Source organism: Bos grunniens, chromosome 15 (assembly GCF_055505025.1).
Source record: "Bos grunniens cultivar Pamir isolate PY7600 chromosome 15, Bosgru_T2T1.0, whole genome shotgun sequence".
NCBI lineage: Eukaryota > Metazoa > Chordata > Mammalia > Artiodactyla > Bovidae > Bos > Bos grunniens.
In genome coordinates this window covers 45097391-45123490 of record NC_141179.1, presented here as the reverse complement: position 1 = coordinate 45123490, position 26100 = coordinate 45097391, and the positions used below count along the sequence as shown (strand labels likewise).

General features: G+C 44.1%; 1 protein-coding gene across 1 annotated transcript; it reads right to left on the bottom strand.

The window, feature by feature from the left end:
• Positions 1–9733: 9733 nt before the first annotated feature.
• Positions 9734–12688, bottom strand: NLRP10 (NLR family pyrin domain containing 10). The gene is given in 5 exon segments (XM_086338156.1): positions 9734–9762; positions 9765–10065; positions 10067–10222; positions 10225–10559; positions 12601–12688. Coding segments are annotated over 5 exon segments (909 nt in total).
• Between the last annotated feature and the right edge of the window lie 13412 nt (positions 12689–26100).

Sequence of the window (26100 nt, the reverse complement as noted above, 5' to 3'; positions counted from 1 at the left end):
GAGAGTTGGACTGTGAAGAAAGCTGAGCACCAAAGAACTGATGCTTTTGAACTGTGGTGTTGGAGAAGACTCTTGAGAGTCCCTTGGACTGCAAGGAGATCCAACCAGTCCGTTCTAAAGGAGATCAGTCCTGGGTGTTCATTGGAAGGACTGACGTTGAAGTCGAAACTCTAATACTTTGGCCACCTCATGCGAAGAGTTGAGTCGTTGGAAAAGACCCTAATGCTGGGAAGGATTGGGGGAAGGAGGAGAAGGGTCGACAGAGCATGAGATGGCTGGATGGCATCACCAACTCGATGGACATGGGTTTCAGTAGACTCCAGGAGTTGGTGATGGACAGGGAGGCCTGGCGTGCTGCTATTCATGGGGTTGCAAAGAGTCGGACATGACTGAGAACTGAACTGAACTGAAAGTGCTATTATTATAAGGTTTTGATTTTATAATTTTTATGAACTTATAATTATTATTTTATAATATCATATTTTAAAAACTGATGCTCAGAAAGTATAAATAACTTAACAAAAACATACATACATCTAGAAAGTGGCAGATCCAACATTTGGAACTAATTGTTTTTGCTTTCACTGAGTGTCCAGTAAATCACTCTGATTTTCACATCGGTGATATTTTATGTATATGCAACTAGCAACAGTGAGAACAAGTAATTTACATTTATTATTTCTAGGCCATCAAGAATGTTCTACTACCTCTGGTATGGTTTTGACATGCTTATAAAGTTATTTTGTTACATTTGATTTTGTCGCAGGTGAACTTCATTCTGAGGCATTATTTCCACCTGGGGGAGCCCTGATATTTATCTGTTTTATTGTATCTGTCCACCTACTGCTGTGAAAAAGACACACTAAAAGCAGGAAGAGCTGGGTGATCTTTCTAAGCATGTAGCCACCTCAGGTATATCTGACTTAATGTGTTCTCTGCCAGTCACTTCCTACATGGTAACCATGTCCCAGATGTCATTGGACAGTGCAGGCTATTGTCAAGTGTAGCACACCAACCCAATCTCAAAGCTGTGTGGATTTACTTATATAAATTCAGTCTTTTCCTGGCAGTTCAGTTCAGTTCAGTCACTCAGTGGTGTCCGACTCTTTGCAACCCCATGGACTGCAGCATGCCAGGCCTCCCTGCTGCTGCTGCTGCTACTGCTAAGTCACTTCAGTCATGTCCGACTCTGTGCGACCCCATAGATGGCAGCCCATCAGGCTTCCCTGTCCCTGGGATTCTCCAGGCAAGAATACTGGAGTGGGTTGCCATTTCCTTGTCCAATGCATGAAAGTGAAAAGTGAAAGTGAAGTCACTCAGTCGTGTCTTACTCTTAGCGACCCCATGGACTGCAGCCTACCAGGCTCCTCTGTCCAGGCAAGAGTACTGGAGTGCGGTGCCATTGGCTTCTCCGCCAGGCCTCCCTGTCCATCACCAACTCCTGGAGTTTACCCAAACTCATGTCCATTGAGTTGGTGATGCTATCCAACCATCTCATTCTCTGTCATCCCCTTCTCCTCTCACCTTCAATCTTTCCCAGCATCAGGGTCTTTTCCAATGAGGCAGTTCTTCACATCAGGTGCCAAAGTACTGGAGTTTCAGCTTCAACATCAGTCTTTCCAATGAACACTCAGGACTGATCTCCTTTAGGACAGACTGGTTGGATCTCCTTGCAGTCCAAGGGACTTTCAAAAGTCTTCTCTAACACCACAGTTCAAAAGCATCAATTTTCAGTGCTCAGCTTTCTTCACAGTCGAACTCTCACATCCATACATGACTACTGGAAAAACGATAGCTTTGACTAGATGGACTTTTGTTGGCAAAGTAATGTCTCTGCTTTTTAATATGCTGTCTAGGTTGGTCATAACTTTCCTTCCAAGAAGAAAGCATCTTTTAATTTCTTGGCTGCAGTCACCATCTGCAGTGATCTGGGAGCCCAAAAAAATAAAGTCTGACACTGTTTCCACTGTTTTCCTGCCTATTTGCCATGAAGTGATGAGACTGGATGCCATGATCTTAGTTTTCTGAATGTTGAGCTTTAAGCCAACTTTTTCACTCTCCACTTTCACTTTCATCAAGAGGCTTTTTAGTTCTTCTTCACTTTCTGCCATAAGTGTGGTGTCATCTGCATATCTGAGGTTATTGATATTTCTCCCGGCAATCTTGATTCCAGCTTGTGCTTCATCCAGCCCAGCGTTTCTCATGATGTACTCTGCATATAAGTTAAATAAGCAGGGTGACAATATACAGCCTTGACGTACTCCTTTTCCTATTTGGAACCAGTCTGTTGGTCCATGTCCAGTTCTAACTGTTGCTTCCTGACCTGCATACAGATTTCTCAAGAGGCAGGTCAGGTGGTCTGGTATTTCCATCTCTTTCAGAATTTTCCACAGTTTATTGTGATCCACACAAAGGCTTTGGAATAGTCAATAAAGCAGATATAGATATTTTTCTGGAACTCTCTTGCATTTTTGATGACCCAGCAGATGCTGACAATTTGATCTCTGGTTCCTCTGCCTTTTCTAAAACCAGCCTGAACATCAGGAAGTTCACAGTTCACGTATTGCTGAAGGCTGTTTGGAGAATTTTGAGCATTACTTTACTAGCGTGAGAGATGAATGCAATTGTGTGGTAGTTTGAACATTCTATGGCATTGCCTTTCTTTGGGATTGGAATGAAAACACCTTTTCCAGTCGTGTGGCCACTGCTGAGTTTTCCAAATTTGCTGGCATACTGAGTGCAGCACTTTCACGGCATCATTTTTTAGGATTTGAAATAGTTCAACTGGAATTCCATCACCTCCACTAGCTTTGTTTGTAGTGATGCTTCCTAAGGCCCACTTGACTTCACATTCCAGGATGTCTAGACCTAGGTGAGTGATCACACCATCGTGATCATCTAGGTCGTGAAGATCTTTTTTGTACACTCCTTCTGTGTATTCTTGCCACCTCTTCTTAATATCTTCTGCTTCTGTTAGGTCCATACTATTTCTGTCCTTTATTGAGCCCATCTTTGCATGAAATGTTCCCTTGGTATCTCTAATTATCTTGAAGAGATCTCTAGTCTTTCCCATTCTATTGTTTTCCTCTATTTCTTTGCACTGATCATTGAGAAAGGCTTTCTTATCTCTCCTTGCTATTCTTTGGAACTCTGCATTCAAATGGGTATATCTTTCCCTTTCTCCTTTGTTTTTCACTTCTCTTCTTTTCACAACTATTTGTAAGGCCTCCCCAGACAGCCATTTCGCTTTTTTGCATTTCTTTTTCCTGGGGATGGTCTTGATCCCTGTCTCCTGTACAATGTCACAAACCTCCATCCGTAGTTCATCAGGCACTCTATCAGATCTAGTCCCTTAAATCTATTTCTCACTTCCACTGTATAATTGTAAGGGATTTGATATAGGTCATACCTGAATGCTCTAGTGGCTTTCCCTACTTTCTTCAATTTAATCTGAATTTGGCAATAAAGAGTTCATGATCTGAGCCACAGTCAGCTCCTGGTCCTGTTTTTGCTGTCTGTATAGAGCTTTTCCATCTTTGGCTGCAAAGAATATAATCAATCTGATTTCAGTGTTGACCATCTGGTGATGTCCATGTGTAGAGTCTTCTCTTGTGCTGTTGGAAGAGGGTGTTTGCTATGACCAGTCCATTCTCTTGGCAAAACTCTATAAGCCTTTGCCCTGCTTCATTCTGTATTCCAAGGCCAAATTTACCTGTTACTCCAGGTGTTTGTTGAGTTCCTACTTTTGCATTCCAGTCCCCTATAATGAAAAGGACATCTGTTTTGGGTGTTAGTTTCCTGGCAACCCTTTCCCAAATACTCCCAAGTATACCGAGAAGCATTCACATTTTAACCTACTACAGATCCTCACAAGTTTGTGAGTTGTATACAGAGGCCTCTTTGCTTTGAGTCCCAGGGAAGGCAAGGAGAGGTGGCAGTGGATTTCAGTGGTAACTGAAGCTACAGCAGCTGATACCTTACTCCACCTGGCTCACAGCCACTGCCTGTTCTTCACGACCCTCCTCCGAATGGGGCAGCCAGATTGAGCAAATAATAGCACAGGATGACCAGTCTGAATCTGAGGTTCAGATTGCTAAGTCACTTCAGTCGTGTCCGACTCCGTGCAACCCCATAGACGGCAGCCCACCAGGCTCCGCCATCCCTGGGATTCTCCAGGCAAGAACACTGGAGTGGGTTGCCATTTCCTTCTCCAATGCAGGAAAGTGAAAAGTGAAAGTGAAGTTGCTCAGTCGTGTCCGACTCCTAGTGACCCCATGGACTGCAGCCTACCAGGCTCCTCCGTCCATGGGATTTTCCAGGCAAGAGTACTGGAGTGGGGTGCCTTTGCCTTCACGACAAATAATTTTTCAACGTATGTCCCATGTAAAAAAAAAATATTCATTGTCCATCTTAAATTCAAATTTAACTAGACATCTTATATTTCATCTGATTCACCTTCCAAGTGCCACTGTCAAACCCCACTCTTTCAGAAAGGACCCGAGAGCTGTTTCCTGGTTCTTTCCTTTTGACCATAGCTTTTTTTTTCTCATGGCTCACACCTCCCACCCTGCAAAGGGAAGCTAAGTAAGGAGATGAGGAGAGCAGCCAAGAGACTAGAGAGAGACCCAGAGCTTCCTTTTAAGAGAGCCATTTCCTTTTAAGAGCACACCAAAATCAGATTTCTCTGGTAGCTCAGTGGTAAAGAATGCACTTGACAATGCAGGGGACACGGGTTCGATCCCTGGTCTGAGAGAATCCCACGTACTGAGGAACAATTAAGCCCATGCACCACAACCACTGAGCTTGTGTTCCAGAGCCCGGGAGCCACAACTACAGAAGCTTGAGCACTCTGGGGTTATGCTCAGCAACAAGAGAAACCACCATAATGAGAAGCCCGCATACCACGGCTAGAGAGTAGTGCCTGCTTGTCACAACTAGAGAAAAGCCCATGCAGCAACAAAGACCCAGCATAGCCAAAAATAAATGAATAAATAAAAGGGTTTTTTTTTTTTAATATTCATTAAAAACAAAAAAAAAAGAGCACACCAAAATCACAACTATCTGCAGAATAACCATCAGTGAAAAAGACTGGGACCTACCAGAAAAGACCTTCCACAGCTACAAGCATAAAGAAGAAATGAGACCAAGACCCATGGTGGGAGGGACCACCCCCAGGTGGGACACCCATGAACTGGAGAATAATTGTATCCCAGGGGCCTTCCCACAGGAGCACAAGTTCTGAGCCCCAACATCAGGTTCCCCAATCTAGAAGGTCCAGCACTGGGAAAACGAGCCCTCGGGGTATTTGGCTTTGAAGGCCAGCGGGGCTAAATTGCAGGAGCCCCTCAGGACTAGGGGAAATAGAGACTCCACTCCACAGATTTCACACACTCAGGGACCCAGGGCAAGAGCAGTAATTGATAAGAGCCTGGGCCAGACCTACTTGCAGGTCTTGGAGAGTCTCCTGGAGAGGCACCTGCAGCTCACCTGGGGACGTAGACGCCAGCAGCACCCATATTTAGGAGCTCATCCTACGCTGAAGGACGAGCTGACAGGCCGACACCATTGTGTGGGCTCCTTCCTCCAGCATTTAGGGCCAAGACCTGGCCCCACCTAATAGTCTGGAGGCACCAGTGTTGGATGCCTCAGGCCAAACAACTAACTGGGCAGGGACACAGCCCCAGCCTTCTGCAGACAGGGGCCTGAAGACCTCCTAAGCCCACTGCCACTCTGCCCACAGGAGGGCCAAGACCTAACTCCACCCACCAGTAGCCAGGCACGGGCCCCTCCCACCAGGAAGTCTGCGCAGATCTCTAGACCGGCCTCATCCACCCGAGGGCAGACAGAATTAGGCCAGACTCTCCCCACTAGCAGGGCAACGCAAACTTCAGGACACTCCAGATCCCATCAAATGAATCAGTCCTAAAGGAAATCAACCCTGAATACTCAATTGGAAGGACTGATGCTGAAGCGCCAATACTTTGGCCACCTGACACAAAGAGCTGAATCATTGGAAAAAGCCCTGATGCTGGGGAAAATAGAAGGCAAAAGGAGAAGGGGGTGGCAGAGGATGAGATGGTTAGATAGCATCATTGACTCAGTGGACATGGATCTGAGGAAACTCTGGGAGATGGTGGAGGATAGAGGAGCCTGGCATGCTGCAATCCATGGGGTTTCAAAGAGTTGGACATGACTTAGCAACTGAACAACAGCTATGTTCAGTTGACGCCATACACAACTGTGTCAGGAGCTACTTCCCCATCTCCACATACAGTCTGAAATGGGCACTCAGATCCCTATGCCCTGCCACCAGACTCCAGGAACCAGCTCTGCCTGCAAGTAGTCTGGCACTAACCCCAGGCCCTGGTTTCACCTGCCAGTGGGTGGGCAGCAGCCCCAGAGTCTTCAAGACCCTGACTCTGCCCACCAGTGAGCCAGCACTAGCCCGGGGGCCTCTGAGGGTTCCACAACCTGACACCTCTTATCAGGCCCTGCTTAACAGCAGCCAGCAGCATTCCCACGAGGCAGAGTCTGACAACCAACCAGACTAGAGGCCAGCCTAGCCTTTGTCTGTGTTCAGTATGTAGACACTTTATCAGTGTACAGTATGATATATTGTCTGCTCAGAATTCTTTCCTTAGGGATCCACTTTTCCATTCCCTATGTTTCAGGAGGTGCTGGTCCTTTCTTACTCAGCCCTTCGAATGTGACCTAGGCCATGAGAGTCACTCAAGTCAGAGTTCATTGTCCAGACCAAAGAGATTGTTCAAGGCTTGACACCTGCTCAGGGTCAGGTCAGAATCCTTCTCCAACTTCCCTGCAGGAGCTATTCATAAAGACTATTCCCTCCCTATGGAATTATTGGCTGTAAGAATGGTTTAGGTTGATGCCCCTTGTGGCCATCTTCTCTGACATATAAGAGCAAAAGGCAACTATAGAAAGAGCAACAGAGGGGAAAGACAGTGGAAGCCCAGATAACATTGTTAGAAAGAGCCAGACAGACCTAACTAGAAATCAGCTTTAAAAAAAGAAAAGAAAGAAAATAGTGGGTCATTTAATTTTTGCTTAATCTAGTTTGATTTGAATGTGAATCCTATGTAAAATAGCATGTCTAAATTTCAGTTGGATATTACATTCATTTTTTTAAAAAAACAGGTCTCCTGAGAAAATAATAGCAAATGAAGCAACTGACAAAGAATTAATCTCAAAAATATACAAGCAACTCCTACAGCTCAGCTCCAGAAAAATAAATGACCCAATCAAAAAATGGGCCAAAGAACTAAATAGACATTTCTCCAAAGAAGACATACAGATGGCTAACAAACACATGAAAAGATGCTCAACATCACTCATTATCAGAGAAATGCAAATCAAAACCACAGTGAGGTACCATTTCACGCCAGTCAGAATGGCTGCTATCCAAAAGTCTACAAGCAATAAATGCTAGAGAGGCTGTGGAGAAAAGGGAACCCTCTTACACTGTTGGTGGGAATGCAAACTAGTACAACCACTATGGAGAACAGTGTGGAGATTCCTTAAAAAAATGGAAATAGAACTGCCATATGACCCAGCAATCCCACTGCTGGGCATACACACTGAGGAAACCAGAAGGGAAAGAGACACGTGTACCCCAATGTTCATTGCAGCACTATTTATAATAGCCAGGACATGGAAGCAACCTAGATGTCCATCAGCAGAGGAATGCATAAGAAAGCTGTGGTACATATACACAATGGAGTACTACTCAGACATTAAAAAGAATACATTTGAATCAGTTCTAATGAGGTGGATGAAACTGGAGCCTATTATACAGAGTGAAGTAAGCCAGAAAGAAAAACACCAATAGAGTATACTAACGCATATATAGGGAATTTAGAAAGATGGTAATGATAACCCTGTATGCGAGATAGCAAAGGAGACACAGATGAATAGAACAGTCTTTTGGACTCTGTGGGAGAGGGCAAGGGTGGGATGATTTGGGAGAACGGCATTGAAACATGTATATCATATGTGAAACGAATCGCCAGTCTAGGTTCGATGAATGATACAGGATGCATGGGGCTGGAGCACTGGGATGACCCAGAGGGATGGTATGGGGAGGGAGGTGGGAGGGGGGTTCAGGATGGGGAACACATGTACACCCATGGCGGATTCATGTTGATGTATGGCAAAACCAATACAATATTGTAAAGTAAAAAAAATAAAATGTGAAAGAAGACTGCTAAATAAACAAGAATAAATACAAATGTGAGTTGATTAAAAAAAAAAAAAAACAGGTCTCCTTGTTCCCATGAAAAACCAGCAACATGACTGGGCACCTGTTTTGTTGTTCCCCAAATATCTATGACTCTCAGGAGTTGGTCTGCTGAGAACACTCAAACTCTCTAGGGGCCAACACAAGCTAGCCAAATGGATTCCACTAGCCTCCTCAGTAACCCAGTACAAACTGCTCTTTAATTAAGTGCATGTGCACACTTTCGGGCTTCCCAGGTGGTGCTGGTGATAAAGACCCCACCTGCGAATGCAGGAGACATAAGAGGTGCGGGATCAGTCCCGCATCTAGGTCAGGAAGATCCCCGGGAGGAGGGTATGGCAACCCACTCCAGTACTCTCGCCTGGAGAATCCCACGGACAGAGGAGACTGGCGGGCTACAGTCCATAGTGTCACAAAGAGTTGGACACGACTAAAGCAACTGGGCAAGCACACACACACACATGCAGTTTCTTACACAGATTCTGTATATACACACAGTCTATGTGTTCAACAGGTATGTATATAATTATCAAATGTGGAGCCACCAAACTTTCCGTGTGAAGAAGAGTTCATAATAATGAGTGTCATGGAGTCCCACATTGATCACTCAAGGCTGAGTTAACTTGGATTCATATATCTGAGCATGTCCAGCAGTTTTCTGGAACTGGTCCACATGAACTCAACTTGTGAGGAGTCATAACAGCAATAAAACTGTGTGAAAGGCAAAAAGAGGGATGTCTGAGGGTCCGAGGCAGTGTCAAAACTCTCAGCTGCACTGGGGCTCTCGGCGACTGCTGAATGGGGTTAGGTTTGCGGCGCCTGGACAGTCTTTGCACCTCTGCTCTACACCATGGGCTGAGGTGTGGGAGACTAGAGAGCTGCCTGAGGAACCCCAGAACTTGATGGGGCCCCTGACTGAACTTCAATTTCCTCATCTGTAAAATGAGGGCTGGCTGGCTTCCCTGGTGGTCCAGGGTTAAGACTCTGTACTTCCAATTCAGGGAACGTGGATTCAATCCATAGTTGGGGAAATAAGGTCCCACATGCCAGGTGGTATGGCTGATGAATATATAGATAAATAAATAGATTTTTTTAAAAAATAGAATGAGAGCTGGGAACTGACCACATCTACATCTAGAATTCCATTTTTCTTCTTTTCTCTACAGAGGGAACCAAAGCAGAAAAAAGAGATTATGAGTTAGCACTTAGAACTGACTGATATTTCCAGTAAGAAAAGTCAGGTAAAGGCACCTCTGGGGATAGTCATGATATGTTATTAGCATGGAGCTAAATCAAGTCACACTACAGCCTCCAAGACTAAAGGTCCGTGACAAGCCTTGGCTCATTTCCAACATGGAAATTTGAGAAGTTTCTCAAAATTTGTGAAACCACTACTTATTTAAGCTGCAATTGATCACATTACACCACAGTACAGACTGGGCACTGTGCTGGGCACTTCTGAGACCTCTCTGCCTCTTGCTATCTGCCCTTCAGCCAAGAGCAGACAACCAGCAAATTCCTAGAACCTGACATGCTTTGTAGAGAACATCATTTGCTTGCACAATGTCAAGGGCATTTCTAACTTGCTTCTCATCTGTGAAATACGAGCGTAAATAACTCCTCTTCTTGTCCTCAGAGAAACCTCTGAGGATGTGGTCAGAGTGTGGTTGTCTCAGCAAGGGCTCTGGATTCCACGAAGCCAGGGTCTGGGTGGTGATGAGAAGGGAGGACCTCGGCAGTACCGTCCTCCTGATTCAAGGGTGCAGCACGTACTCCATGAGACTGGACCTCGGCCTCTTCAACCTCTCTGCACAAGGGCCCCTGCAGATCATCATAGCCATCCAGGATGAACTGGAACCACTCCAGCTGCCTCAGAAGCTCTGTGACAGCTGCTTGATTGTCCCTACAACACCAGAGGAGGAGCTGGTCCAGTTTGCCTTCTGCCAGCAGGGCCACATATAAGGACCCACTCTACAGCTCACATATAAGACATCATCAAACCAGCCTGGGTACAGGGTGCCAGTGGTCTAGTCCAGCACCATTTTTCTGGCCAGGGTTATCTTTCCTATGCCAGCTGACCCCTGTAGTGCCACTCTGGGTGGGACCTTGGAGGGCTCTTCTCATGGATCAAATACAGCCTTCACTGCGACAGAGTCCAGCTCCAGCTCCCAGCTGGGGCAGGGAGATGAGTCTGGGCTCCCTGAGCTGGGCATGGACACCGGAAGAAGCTGGTCATGGTTGCCATTGTTGCCCCTTCTTGACTCTCCTGTAGGTGGCACACATGCTCTCCTGTCCATAATCTGTGCTAGACAAGTGGGGTGTTATGTAGTGAGATGGGAATAAAAAGAGAGTAACGCTGGCCTCTGTCCTTTATTCTTATCTTCTGTGTTCCGCTCTGAAGATTATACTTCTAGCAACATGGAGAGTGCCCGTTTCAAGTATGTGTATGTGAGTTTGTGTATGTATGTGTGCCTGTGCATATATGCATGTGTGGTGTGCTTGTGTCCAGCTATATAAGTGTGCAAGGCTGTGTTCTGTGTGTGTGTGGGTGTTCGTGCAGTGTGAGTTAATCCTTGTTTCCCCACATGCTCATGAAAGTGTGCTATGGAAGTTTGTGTATTTTTGCATAGGGAAGGCATCAGTGTACATCAGCATGTATCTTTGTAAAAATATATGTATATGAAAAAGTCACTGTATGTGTAAATGTCTGAGTGTTCATGTGAAATGTCCCCATGTGAATTGGTGAAGACAGAAAGAGGAGAAAGGGAAACTGGAGAACAGTAACTTCATAGGAGCCCATTCCTGGTAAAGGTAAGCCAGGTGCTAAAGATAAACCAGCTTCTGAGCAGGAGCCCCCCAACTCCTGGTCTACAGAACCCTCCTGTCTCTGTGTCAGAGGAGCTACCAGGCATGAAAGGAGACTGTGGAGGAAGCACTGGTTCCACAGACCCTCCTTTCTCATCCAGCACCCTAGAAGGGATGGGAGCTGTTTAGGCTGCATGACCGCCCCGCCCTCTAGGGGGCATCAGTCCACTGGTTCCTTGTGAGAAGCAGCCTGAGCTGCCTGTATGAGAGATGCTGGAGAAAGGTTTGAGCTCACTGCTTGAGGCTGCTTCTTCTAGTTAGCAGAATACCTTCACGAACACCACCCCCAACTTCTAAGCTCCTCATACTTTCCCCTCCTCTAGTATGACAACTGGAGACGGGAGGGCATTAGAAGATACTCTAGTCTTTCTATTAATAAATACCCACCCTCCACCTGGCAGTGACCATGAAGCAGAAGATAGATGGGCCCCAGGCTGAGGACCTAAAGTCTGTTCCCTGTGGACAGATGTGTGCGTTTATGCTCGAATGCTCAGTGGTGTCCAACTCTTGGAATATAGCAACCTCATGGACTATAGCCCACTAGGCTCCTCTGTCCATGGAAGTGTTCAGGGAACAGTACGAGAGTGTGTTGCCATTTCCTACTCCAGGGGATCTTCGCAACCTAGGAACTGAACCCACATCCCTCCATCTCCTGTATTGACAGGCAGATTCTTTGCCACTGAGCTTCCTGGGAATCCCCTGTGGGCAGATACTCCAAGATAAACAAAATAACAGGGGCAGAGAGGAGCCAAGACCTGCCCAGATAAAAGATAAAGAAAATACATATTTCTCAACTCTTGAGGTCAAGGAGACTTTTCCAGCCATCCATGCACAGAAAAGCTCTTGGGGGGCTAAAAAGGGAGAGGGTGTCACCCCATAATTGATGGTGTCAAGCTTCCCACAGGCCTCTGCACTGGAATCCACCTTGGCTAAGAGTGGAGAATCCTGAGGTATACCAAATACAGACTGAGAGCCAGGCAAAATAAGATGATTGGCCAGAGGAAACCCAGAAGAAATGCCCCATATAAAATACACAGAAGCACAACTCTCTCTGACCCCATCCATGTGTGCCTATTCACACGTACTTTTTTTACTTCCTAATAAACACTTGTTTCACCATTTTCCATCTCTTTGTTGAAATTCATTTCTACAAAGCAGACAAGCCAGGGCCTTGCCAGTAGCCACTGGCCCTCATGGTCTAGTGGTTGGAATTTGGAGCTCTCATTACCGTGGCCTGGCTTCAGTCTCTGGTCAGGGAACTGACATCCTGCTTCCTCTTACTGCTAACCAAGGCCACCCAAAATCAGTCAGAGCCTTCAGCTCAAGGCCACTAGGACCCTGAGGCACTGGAGCTCCCAGGCAAGGGCAGAGGGCAAGAGTGAGACAAGGCAGGAATTATAGGCTGGGAGGGGAGGAGTCTCTGGAAATACCATGGACCAAGGGAGAGTGCCAGGGCCTCCTCTGTCCCCTGCTGCACTCGCCATCCAGACAAATGTGGCTGAGCTCCAACAGGTTCACGACCTTTGAGACCTTGAGCACCACTTTCACAGCCTCCTGGGCTCCATACATTACTTTAGAGTCAATGCAAATCCAATCTAAATTCATCTTTATGAACTTAATATAAAACTCAGACCCATTACACTCATAAATTTAATACAAAAATCCTAAACAAAATATTAGCAATCTGAATCCAGTATTGTGTGGAAGAAGTAATATGTAGTAAACAAATTGGGTTTAGCTCAAGAATGGGAGACTGTTTTAATTTTTTTTAATCTACAAATATTAATCTCATTAAAAATTAAAGAAATAAAATGTATAATCATAATTGAGCAAAAAACTATAAAACTGAAAACTATTCATAACTATTTTTAAGAAACTTTCTTAGTGAACTAGATATTGTAAGGAATTCCTTGAACTCATTAGGAATTGTAGAAATTACTTAACATCATTAATGGAACCTACAAAAATAGCCCCAGGAAACATTATTCAAATAGGTAAAGATTAGAAACATTAGAAAAGATTAGAAAAAGTATTATTCCCTTTAAAATCAGGACCAAAACAGACACAATTGCTATCACCACTTTAATTCTATTTTTCTAGAGTCTGTAGACAGCACAATTAAAAAAGTGGGGGGAGGGAGAAGACAAAGGTATAATGACTAGGAATGAAAAAATGAAAGCTATTTTCTGCAAAGAATGATTATCTGTATAGAAAACAAAAAAATTAATAGATAAATTATTAAAAATGATAGGTGAATAGAGCTGACAGATGATTAACTGTTGCAGTTTTATGAATTAGCAATAAAAAATTAGAAAATATAGTTATAAATGCCATATCTACAAAAGCAACAAAAATATAAACAAAATATGTGTATACTATACACAAAAAAATATAAAATCTTATAGAACTACATCAAATAAGGCCTAAATAAATTACGTACCATATTCACAAATAGGTCAACTTAATATCACAAAGTTGTCAGTTCAGCTCTAATCTTTAGAGTCAATGCAATCGAAATCCATCAAATTTTACAAATTTATAAAAAACAAAAGTAAACAAGTGGGACCTAATTAAACTTAAAAGCTTTGGCACAGCAAAGGAAACTATAAGCAAGGTGAACAGACAACCCTCAGAATGGGAGAAAATAATAGCAAATGAAACAACTGACAGAGGATTAATTTCCAAAATATACAAACAGCTCATACAACTCAATACCAGAAAAACAAACAACCCAATCGAAAAGTGGGAAAAAGACCTAACCAGACATTTCTCCAAAGAAGACATACTGATGGCGAACAAACACATGAAATATCCTCAGCATCATTCATTATTCAGTTCAGTTCCATCACTCAGTCGTGTCCGACTCTTTGAGACCCCATGAATTGCAGCACGCCAGGCCTCCCTGTCCATCACCAACTCCTAGAGTTCACTCAGACTCAAGTCCATCAAGTCAGTGATGCCATCCAGCCATCTCATCCTCTGTTGTCCCCTTCGCCTTCTGCCCCCATCCCTCCCAGCATCAGAGTCTTTTCCAATGAGTCAACTCTTCGCATGAGGTGGCCAAAGTACTGGAGTTTCAGCTATAGCATCAGTCCTTCCAAAGAACATCCAGGACTGATCTCCTTCAGAATGGACTGGTTGGATCTTCTTGCAGTCCAAGGGACTCTCAAGAGTCTTCTCCAACACCACAGTTCAAAAGCATCAATTCTTTGGCGCTCAGCTTTCTTCACAGTCCAACTCTCACATTCATAAATGACCACTGGAAAAAACATAACCTTGACTAGATGGACCTTTGTTGGCAAAGTAATGTCTCTGCTTTTCAATATGCTATGTAGGTTGGTCATAACTTTCCTTCCAAGGAGTAAGCGTCTTTTAATTTCATGGCTGCAGTCACCATCTGCAGTGATTTTGGAGCCCCCAAAAATCAAGTCTGACACTGTTTCCACTGTTTCCCCATCATTATTAGAGAAATGCAAATCAAAACTACAATGAGATATCATCTCATACAAGTCAGAATGACCATCATCAAAAAGTCTGCAAATGGTTAGTGCTGGAGACGGTGTGGAGAAAAGGGAATGCTCTTGCGCTGTTGGTGGGAATGTACATTGATACAGCCACTATGGAAGATGGTATGGAGATTCCTTAAAAAAAAAAAACTAGGAATAAAACCACCATATGACCCTGCAATCCCTCTCCTAGGCATATACCCTGAGAAACCAAAATTGAAAAATTCACATGTATCCCATTGTTCATTGCAGCACTATTTACAATAGCTAGAACATAGAAGCAACCTAGATGTCCATCAACAGATGAATGGATAAAGCAGTTGTGGTACATATACACAATGGAATATCACTCAGCCATAAAAAGGAACGCATTTGAGTCAGTTCTAATCGAATGGATGAACCTAAAACCTATTATACAGAGAGAAGTAAGTCCAAAAGAGGAAGATAAATATCATATTCTAACGCATATATACAGAATCTACAAAAATGGTACTGAAGAATTTATTTACAGGGCAGCAATGGAGAAACAGACATACAGAATAGACTTATAGACATGGGGAGAGGAGAGGAGAGAGTGAGATGTATGAAAAGAGTAACATGGGAACTTACATTACCATATGTAAAATAGATAGCCAAAGAGAATTTGCTGTATGGCTCAGGGAACTCAAACAGGGGCTCTGTATCAACCTAGAGGGATGGGATGGGGATAGGATGGGAGGGAGGTTCAAAAAGGAGGGGATATAAGTGTACCTATGGCTGATTCATGTTGAGGTTTGACAGAAAACAACAAAATTCTATAAAGCAAGTATCCTTCAATTAAAAAAATTAATTAAAAAATGTTTTACAAATTTACCCTAATACATATAGGAAAGAACAAAAGGCCAAGAATAGGCAAAACACTTTTAAAGAAAAAGATGGCAGAAGGGAGGAAGAACCTGCCCTACCAAACACTGAGACATATTCCAAAACTACAGCAATTAAAATAACCTAATATCAGGCCTGCTCTACTAGATTTCAAGACTTTTTTTTTTTTTTTGGCTGTATTGTGCAGCTGGCAGGACCTTAGTTCTCTGACCAGGAATTGAACCTGGGCCCCCAGCAGTGAAAGTCCAAAATCCTAACCACTGGACCACCAGGGAATTCCCAAGACTTATTCTAAAACCAGAGACATGGTCATTAATAAATCATTATATTTGTGTAGAATAGACAAAATGGAAAAGAAAAAAAAGAGCCAGGATTAGTACCTGACATTTATGAAACTTTGATATAATCATGGCAGATCAATGAGGAAAGAAATAACAATTCAAAAGTCAAAATTTTTAAATTCCAGATAAATTAAGAGGTTAGAACAAAATTTTAAAAAAACATTAAAATATAGAGAAAATATATGCCTATCTTTATGATATTCAAATAGGAAGGATTTCTTAAACCAGACCCAAAAAGCTCTAACCATAAAGAAAGTATTGACAATCTTTACTACACTACAACCAAGATTGGTTCTTCAAAAAATACCTCATGGGAAGTGAAAGGAAAATATATAAACTTGCAGAATGTATTTGAAACATTTATGACTGATAAGAGATGGGTATAAAGGTATGTAAAGAAATCCCTTTTAAAAATAAAATAAATAATATATAAGTAACTAAATAAGCAACCTAATAGAAACCAGAGCAAATGACATGAAAAGATTTTTCATGGAAGTCAAAATAGGCATGGCCACTGACATATAAAGAGATACTCAACCTCATTAGTAACCTGGAAAATGCAAATTAAGCCCACAAATAGATATACCATTAAATATTCATTCAATTGGGAAAAATTAAGATGTTTCAGAGTTCACTCATCAGTGAGTACTTTTATATATTGCTAACAGTAGGGTAAATTGGTAAAACCCCTAGGAAAACAAGTTGCTTTGGAGGCTGGAAGTCTGGGATCAGAATGCCAACAAGGTCAGTTTCTTCTGAGTGCTCTCTTCCTGGCTCACAGACCATTATCTTCTCACTATATCCTCACAGTGTGGACTTCTTATAAGACCACATTCCTATTAAATTAAAGTCCCAACCTCATAACCTTATTCAACTTTAATTACTTCTTAAAGACCCTATCTTGAGATAAAGCACCATAACCATTGGGGTTTATGATGAATTTGGGGAGGCCACAACTGGACAGTTCAGTTCAGCTCAATCGCTCAGTTGTGTCCAACTCTTTGTGACCCCATGAATTGCAGCACGGCAGGCCTCCCTGTTGATCACAAACTCCGGGAGTTCACAGACTCACGTCCATCGAGTCAGTGATGCCATCCAGCCATCTCATCCTCTGTCGTCCCCTTCTCCTCCTGCCCCCAATCCCTCCCAGCATCAGAGTCTTTTCCAATGAGTCAGCTCTTCACATGAGGTGGCCAAAGTACTGGAGTTTCAGCTTCAGCATCATTCCTTCCAAAGAAATCCCAGGGCTGATCTCCTTCAGAATGGACTGGTTGGATCTCCTTGCAGTCCAAGGGACTCTCAAGAGTCTTCGCCAACACCACACTTCAAAAGCATCAATTCTTCGGCGCTCAGCCTTCTTCCCAGTCCAACTCTCACATCCATACATGACCACAGGAAAAATCATAGCCTTGACTAGACGGACTTTGTTGGCAATGTAATGTCTCTGCTTTTCAATATGCTATGTAGGTTGGTCATAACTTTTCTTCCAAGGAGTAAGCGTCTTTTAATTTCATGGCTGTAGTCACCATCTGCAGTGATTTTGGAGCCCCAAAAAATAAAGTCTGACACTGTTTCCACTGTTTCCCCATCTATTTCCCATGAAGTGGTGGGACTGGATGCCATGATCTTCGTTTTCTGAATGTTGAGCTTTAAGCCAACTTTTTCACTCTCCACTTTCACTTTCATCAAGAGGCTTTTGAGTTCCTCTTCACTTTCTGCTATAAGGGTGGTGTCATCTGCATATCTGAGGTTATTGAGATTTCTCCCAGCAATCTTGATTCCAGCTTGTGTTTCTTCCAGTCCAGCGTTTCTCATGATGTACTCTGCATATAAGTTAAATAAGCAGGGTGACAATATACAACCTTGACATACTCCTTTTCCTATTTGGAACCAGTCTGTTGTTCCATGTCCACTTCTAACTGTTGCCTCTTGACCTGCATACAGATTTCTCAAGAGGCAGATCAGGTGGTCTGGTATTCCCATCTCTTTCAGAATTTCCCACAGTTGATTGTGATCCACACAGTCAAAGGCTTTGGCATAGTCAATAAAGCAGAAATAGATGCTTTTCTGGAACTCTCTTGCTTTTTCCATGATCCAGCGGATGTTGGCAATTTGATCTCTGGTTCCTCTGCCTTTTCTAAAACCAGCCTGAACATCAGGAAGTTCATGGTTCATGTAGTGCTGAAGCCTGGCTTGGAGAATTTTGAGCATTACTTTACTAGCGTGTGAGATGAGTGCAATTGTGCAGTAGTTTGAGCATTCTTTGGCATTGCCTTTCTTTGGGATTGGAATGAAAACTGACCTTTTCCAGTCCTGTGGCCACTGCTGAGTTTTCCAAATTTGCTGGCATATTGAGTGCAGCACTTTCACGGCATCATCTTTCAGGATTTGAAATAGCTCAACTGGAATTCCATCACCTCCACTAGCTTTGTTCGTAGTGATGCTTTCTAAGGCCCACTTGACTTCACATTCTAGGATGTCTGGCTCTAGGTCAGTGATCACACCATTGTGATTATCTGGGTCGTGAAGATCTTTTTTGTACAGTTCTTCTGTGTATTCTTGCCACCTCTTCTTAATATCTTCTGCTTCTGTTAGGTCCATACCATTTCTGTCCTTTATCGAGCCCATCTTTGCATGAAATGTTCCCTTGGTATCTCTAATTTTCTTGAAGAGATCTCTAGTCTTTCCCATTCTGTTGTTTTCCTCTATTTCTTTGCATTGATCGCTAAGGAAGGCTTTCTTATCTCTTCTTGCTATTCTTTGGAACTCTGCATTCAGATGCTTATATTTTTCCTTTTCTCCTTTGCTTTTCACTTCTCTTCTTTTCACAGCTATTTGTAAGGCCTCCCCAGAGAGTCATTTTGCTTTTCTGAATTTCTTTTCCATGGGGATGGTCTTGATCCTTGTCTCCTGTACAATGTCACAAACCTCATTCCATAGTTCATCAGGCACTCTATCTGTCAGATCTAGGCCCTTAAATCTATTTCTCACTTCCACTGTATAATCATAAGGGATTTGATTTAGGTCATATCTGAATGGTCTAGTGATTTTCCCTACTTTCTTCAATTTAAGTCTGAATTTGGTAATAAGGAGTTCATGATCTGAGCCACAGTCAGCTCCTGGTCTTGTTTTTGTTGACTGTATAGAGCTTCTCCATCTTTGGCTGCAAAGAACATAATCAATCTGATTTCGGTGTTGACCATCTGGTGATGTCCATGTGTAGAGTCTTCTCTTGTGTTGTTGGAAGAGGGTGTTTGTTATGACCAGTGCATTTTCTTGGCAAAACTCTATTAGTCTTTGCCCTGCTTCATTCCATATTCCAAGGCCAAATTTGCCTGTTACTCCAGGTGTTTCTTGACTTCCTACTTTTGCATTCCAGTCCCCTATAATGAAAAAGACATCTTTGTCGGGTATAAGTTCTAAAAGGTCTTGTAGGTCTTCATAGAACCGTTCAACTTCAGCTTCTTCAGCATTACTGGTTGGGGCATAGACTTGGATTACTGTGATACTGAATGGTTTGCCTTGGAAACGAACAGAGATCATTCTGTCATTTTTGAGATTGCATCCAAGTACTGCATTTTGGACTCTTTTGTTGACTATGATGGCTACTCCAATTCTTCTGAGGGATTCCTGCCCACAGTAGTAGATATAATGGTCATCTGAGTTAAATTCACCCATTCCAGTCCATTTCAGTTTGCTGATTCCTAGAATGTCGACATTCACTCTTGCCATCCCTTGTTTGACCACTTCCAATTTGCCTTGATTCATGGACCTGACATTCCAGGTTCCTATGCAATATTGCTCTTTACAGCATCGGACCTTGCTTCTATTACCAGTCACATTCACAGCTGGGTATTGTTTTTGCTTTGGCTCCATCCCTTCATTCTTTCTGGAGTTATTTCTCCACTGATCTCCAGCAGCATATTGGGCACCTACTCAACTGGGGAGTTTCTCTTTCAGTATCCTATCATTTTGCCTTTTCATACTGTTCATGGGGTTCTCAAGGCAAGAATCCTGAAGTGGTTTGCCATTCCCAACAGTGAACCACATTCTGTCAGATCTCTCCACCATGGCCTGCCCGTCTTGGGTTGCCCCACGGGCATGGCTTAGTTTCATTGAGTTAGACAAGGCTGTGGTCCTAGTGTGATTAGATTGACTAGTTTTCTGTGAGTATGGTTTCAGTGTGTCTGCCCTCTGATGCCCTCTTGCAACACCTACCATCTTACTTGGGTTTCTCTTACCTTGGGCGTGGGGTATCTCTTCACGGCTGCTCCAGCAAAGCGCAGCCACTGCTCCTTACCTTGGACGAGGGGTATCTCCTCACTGCCCCTTACCTTGGACGAGGGGTATCTCCTCACTGCCCCCGTTGCTGACCTTCAACGTGGGATAGCACCTCTAGGCTCTCCTGTGCCTGCGTAGCCACCGCTCCTTGGACGTTGGGTTGGTCCTCCCGGCCGCCGCCCCTGACCTCGGACGTGGGGTAGCTCCTCCCGGCCGCTGCCCCTGACCTCGGACTTGGGTAGCTCTTCTCTGCCGTTCCTGCACCGTTGTAGCCTGGCACTCTCAGCTGCTGCCCCTGACCTCGGACGTGGGGTAACTCCTCTTGGCCGCCCTCCCGGCTTCCGCCCCTGACCTCGGACGTCGGGAAGCTCCTCTCGGCCCCGCTTAGAGCGCCGCTCGCAGCCCGCCATCGGACAAGTAACACCAATTACCAGGTAGGTGCTCAAGGCCACATCGGAGAAGGCAATGGCAACCCACTCCAGTACTCTTGCTGGAAAATCCCATGGATGGAGGAGCCTGGTGGGCTGCAGTCCATGGGGTTGCTAAGAGTCGGACACAACTGAGCGACTTCACTTTCACTTTTCACTTCCATGCATTGGAGAAGGAAATGGCAACCCACTCCAGTGTTCTTGCCTGGAGAATCCCAGGGACGGGGGTAACCCTAGTGGGCTGCCGTCCATGGGGTCACAGAGATTGGACACGACTGAAGCGACTTTGCAGCAGTAGCAAGGCCACATATACAGAAGGATGTTTAAAGCAGTGGTGTTCATAATATCAAGAAATGCAAGCAACTCCATGCCCACTCAATAAATTGGAAAATAAAATTTGATATATTTAAACAACAAAATATTATACAGCAAGGGAAACAAATGAAATATAGTTAAATGCAATACCATGAATACATCCTAGTGAACTGAGATTGGGAAGAAAAGACTATTCCAGAAGTTTACCACTTTCAGTATTATACTCTTATAGAGTTCAAAAGCTAGCAAAATTAAAGAATATGTTATTTAGTCATATATATAATTTAAATAAAGCCATGATTTTAAGTAAATGATGATAGACACAAAATTCAGGTAAAGTGTCATTTCTCTCTCTCTTTTTTTTAGGATTTATTGATTAGCTGCTCTGGGTCTTAGTTGCAGCACACAGATCTTTGATCTTCATTGCAGCATTCGGGGTCTTTAATTGTGACCTGTGGGATCTTGTTTTTTTTCTTAGTTGTGGCATGTGGAGTCTCCCATTGATAGTTGTGGTATATGGGATTGAGTTTGACTAGGGACTGAACTCAACCCTCTTAGCCACTGGACCACCAGGGAAGTCCCTAAATAGATGGTCATTTCTAAGGTGTGGGCAGTGAAGCAATGAAATATTGGAAAGGAAGACGTAGTATATGCAACAGAGATGCTACAGCCAGCTCGTCCTGTCTCACAAAAGCTGACTGTTAAATTTTCTGGTATTTTGAGAGCCAGTTGTTAGACTGCTCATAGTTTGCAGTCAACTATGTATATACACCATGTATATACATTCACCATGGAAATAAGTAAACACCAAAACCAGAGCCACATTTTTTTTTCAGGTAGCTGCTTGTTGAACACTTAGTAGCATACCACTGTCTGCAACTTGGCATGAAGTCAAGGGGGTTGGTCAGGCTCCCTGCTGCTAGAACCTAAGCATCCTGGAGAGGCAGGAGTCAGGGATGGTTAAGGTTAACAAGCCAAAGAAAGAAGCTACACTGACCCAAAACCAGGGGGGAGGGAGGGAAGGCCAGCAGCAGGTATAGAAACTAAGATATGAATATCAGAAAACCAGAGAATCGAGAGAAGGGAGTGCCAAGCCAAGAAGACAAGAAGGAGACTGGTCTTGGAGAGCCCCGGAGCCAGGCAAGTGCTATAAGCCATGGGTCGCCTGGTCAGGCTGGCTTTTGACAGGGTGACCAATCAGCTGATGGGGTTTGGTTGCTGTAGAACATTCCTCCTGCAGGAAGAAGGTCTGCAGCAGCCACTGAAAGTGTCTCCAGGCAGAGGGCTTTAATGTCACTGAATTTCAGTGTAACGGGAATGTCTCAGGCTAGTGGAGACTGGCTGAGGAGCATGGCTTCCTGAAAACACCTGTAGTGGTCAGGGACCAACTACTGGTGGGAGGCAACCCACCAGCCTGCCTGTGCCAGTCCAAGTCTGTAGAAGGATGGGGTGACTTCCACTAACGAGTGGCTCCTGTGGTCTCTGCCCCACAAGGGCAGCCAGAAAGTGGAAAGTGTTAGTCACTCAGTCGTGTCTGATTCTTTGTGACCCCATGGACTGTACACAGCCCACCAGTTTCCTCTGTCCATGGGATTTTCCAGGCAAGAATACTGGAGTGGGTTACCATTTCCTTCTCCAGGGGATCTTCCTGACTCAGGGATTGAAACTAGGTCTCCTGCATTGCGGGCAGAGTCTTTACTGTCTGAGCCACTGTCTGAGGGAGTGGTTCCTGTAGGCTCTGTCCCACAGGGCAGCCCAAGCAAGGCCCAATTGCAGAATTGAGAGAGCCTGGGGTTCCCCCTTGAGGTTCTCTCATGTTTCTGTTTTTGTTCAGTCGCTTCCGTCTTGTCTGACTCTGCAGCCCCATGGACTGCAACATGCTAGGCTTCCCTGTCCTTCACTATCTCCCATAATTTGCTCAAACTCATGTCCATTGAGTCAATGTTGCCATCCAACCATCTCATCCTCTATCTCCCACTTCTCCTCTTGCCTTCAATCTTTCCCAGCATCAGGGTCTTTTCCAACGAGTCATCAGGTATCCAAAATATTGGAGCTTCAGCATCAGTTCTTCCAATGAATATTCAGGGTTGATTTCCTTTAGGATTGACTGGTTTGATCTCCTTACTGCCCAAGGGACTCTCAAAAGTCTTTTTAAAGCATCACAGTTCAAAGGCATCAATTCTTTGGTGCGCAGCCTTCTTTATAGTCCAACTCTCACATCCATACACGACTACAGGAAAAACCATAGCTTTGACTATAGGGACCTTTGTCGGCAAAGTGATGGCTCTGCTTTTTAATACACTGTCTCGGCTTGTCATGGCTTTTCTTCCAAAGAGCAAGCGACTTTTAATTTCATGGCTGCAATCACCATCCACAGTGATTTTGGAGCCCAAGAAAATAAAGTCTGTCACTGTCTCCATTATTTCCCCTTCTATTTGCCATGAAGTGATGGGTTGTCACTGAAGTTGGGGTTCACTCCACTCCAGCCATCACAGGGGTCAGGGGGCGGCGGGGGGGGGGGGGGGCGTGCACCAAGCTATAGGTCCACCTTTAACATGAGCCTGCAGCTATGACCCTGGGCTTGTCAGGCAGGACTAGCAAGCATGTTCCTCAGGACAGCCAGGAACCCAGGTGTGATGGAGAATCTTATGTGTCAATTTTACTGGGCACAGGATCCCCAAATAATCAAATATTTTTTCTGGGTGTGTTTGTGAGTGCTCTTGAATGAAATGAACATTTAAATTGCTAGACTGAGTAAAGCAGATTGCCTTCTGTAATGCCAAACGCTTGAATAGAACAAAAAGGTTGACCCTCTCTCAAATTAAGTGAACTCTCCCTGCCTAAATGTTGAGTAAGTCCATGCTCATGGCCATTCTCAGCAGATGGTCTTGCCTCCACCTTCTTGAGAAAAGCATTTGACAGGAGTTCCTGCAATGTCCCTTCTCTCCCCCATTCAAATGTCTCTGAATCTCGATTCATCCTTTTCTCTGTCCCTCCAAAAAAAAAAAAAGGTCCTTAATCCCTTGATATAAAGGCAAAGTTCTTGAGGGTGCAGTGTCCACAGCCAACTCAAACCCACACATGGAGATGAGGTCCCAAGGTTCTGCATGGTCATTAGGGAGCAGCAACTCTTCACTGGAGTGCTTCTTGCCTCTGGACTTTTTCCCATGGGATGATCTCAGAGGACCAGCCCTGGCTAAGGAAGATGCCTCCCCCCCACCCCCAGGCATCCAGAAGGCAGGCCAGAGCCCAGGGCAGCCTTTCAAGCAGGTCCCTCATGCCATGCAAGACCATCCCTCTTAAACTAGGCTTTTCCCATCCAGTCCTCCTTCCTCCCTTGGAGACAATTCACCTTGTTTGCACTTGTATAGTCAATCTTTCTTTCTCCTCTGAATCCTTACCCTTGGTTTAAAATACACTTAAAGCTGGTTTTAGAAAAGGCAGAGGAACCAGAGCCAAATTGCCAACATCCGCTGGATCACTGAAAAAGCAAGAGAGTTCCAGAAAAACATCTATTTCTGCTTTATTGACCATGCCAAAGCCTTTGACTGTGTGGATCACAATAAACTGTGGAAAATTCTGAAACAAATGGGAATACCAGACCACCTGACCTGTCTCTTGAAAAATTTGTATGCAGGTCAGGAAGCAACAGTTAGAACTGGACATGGAACAATAGACTGGTTCCAAATAGGAAAGGAGTATGTCAAGGCTATATATTGTCACCCTGCTTATTTAATTTATATGCAGAGTACATCATGAGAAACGCTGGGCTGGAAGAAGCACAAGCTGGAATCAAGATTGCCAGGAGAAATATCAATAACCTCAGATATGCAGATGACACCACCCTTATGGCAGAAAGTGAAAAGGAACTAAAAAGTCTCTTGATGAAGGTTAAAGAGGAGAGTGAAAAAGTTGGTTTAAAACTCAACATTCAGAAAACGAAGATCATGGCATCTGGTCCCATCACTTCATGGGAAATAGATGGGGAAACAGTGGAAACAGTGTCAGACTTTATTTTTTGAGGCTCCAAAATCCAGATGGTGACTGCAGCCATGAAATTAAAAGACACTTACTCCTTGGAAGAAAAGTTATGACCAACCTAATTAGCATATTCAAAAGCAGAGATATTACTTTGCCAACAAAAGTCCGTCTAGTCAAGGCTATGGTTTTTCCTGTGGTCATGTATGGATGTGAGAGTTGGACTGTGAAGAAAGCTGAGCATCGAAGAATTGATGCCTTTGAACTGTGGTGTTGGAGAAGACTCTTGAGAGTCCCTTGGACTGCAAGGAGATCCAACCAGTCCATTCTGAAGGAGATCAGCTCTGGAATTTCTTTGGAAGGACTGATGCTAAAGCTGAAACTCCAGTACTTAGGCCACCTCATGTGAAGAGTTGACTCATTGGAAAAGACTCTGATGCTGGGAGGGATTGGGGGCAGGAGGAGAAGGGGACGACAGAGGATGAGATGGCTGGATGGCATCACTGATTCGATGGACGTGAATCTGAGTGAACTCCAGGAGTTGGTGATGGACAGGGAGGCCTGGCATGCTGCAATTCATGGGGTCGCAAAGAGTTGGACACAACTGAGCTACTGAACTGAACTGAACTGAACTGAAAACTCTTCCAGCCTAAATTGTCCCCATCTCAATCCTGCTGTTCCCTCTGTTACTGCTTTAACTGTCTCCTTTCCTTCCCAGGCAGTTTCTTTGAGAGAGTAGCCAGCACTCATACCATAAGTCAACCTGACCCTTCCCTCACTCTTGAATTCTGGCTTCTATATCCAACCCAACCCACTGGCACTGCTCTACAGGGACTGCTAAACATCTAAGTCATCAAATGCAAGGATCACTTCAATCCTGGGGTTGGCTCTTTATCTGTGTTTGGGGTGTTAGCTTAAAAAATATTCACAACCTAGAAGTTAAAAGTTATGTTTTATTCAATGGGAATTTTTAGGACTTCAAGCCCAGGAGGCAACATCTCAAGTAACCCTGATATAGCTGCTCCAAGGAAGCCAGGCAGGGGGCCAGGTTACACAGTTTTGTAACAAAGGGCTGGTAAGCCTGATGTCAAAAGACTATTGTTAATTAAAGAAAACCAGATATCTCAAGGAATTTAGCACTTTTATTTGTATGGGAAGATGCAAGAGTCTAGGCTCACAGAAATCATTCCTTTGATATGCATCCACCTATCTGGGGCCCGTATTCTGTGTTTGCACATCCTGAATTTCCTTGGGGCTCACAATGGGGC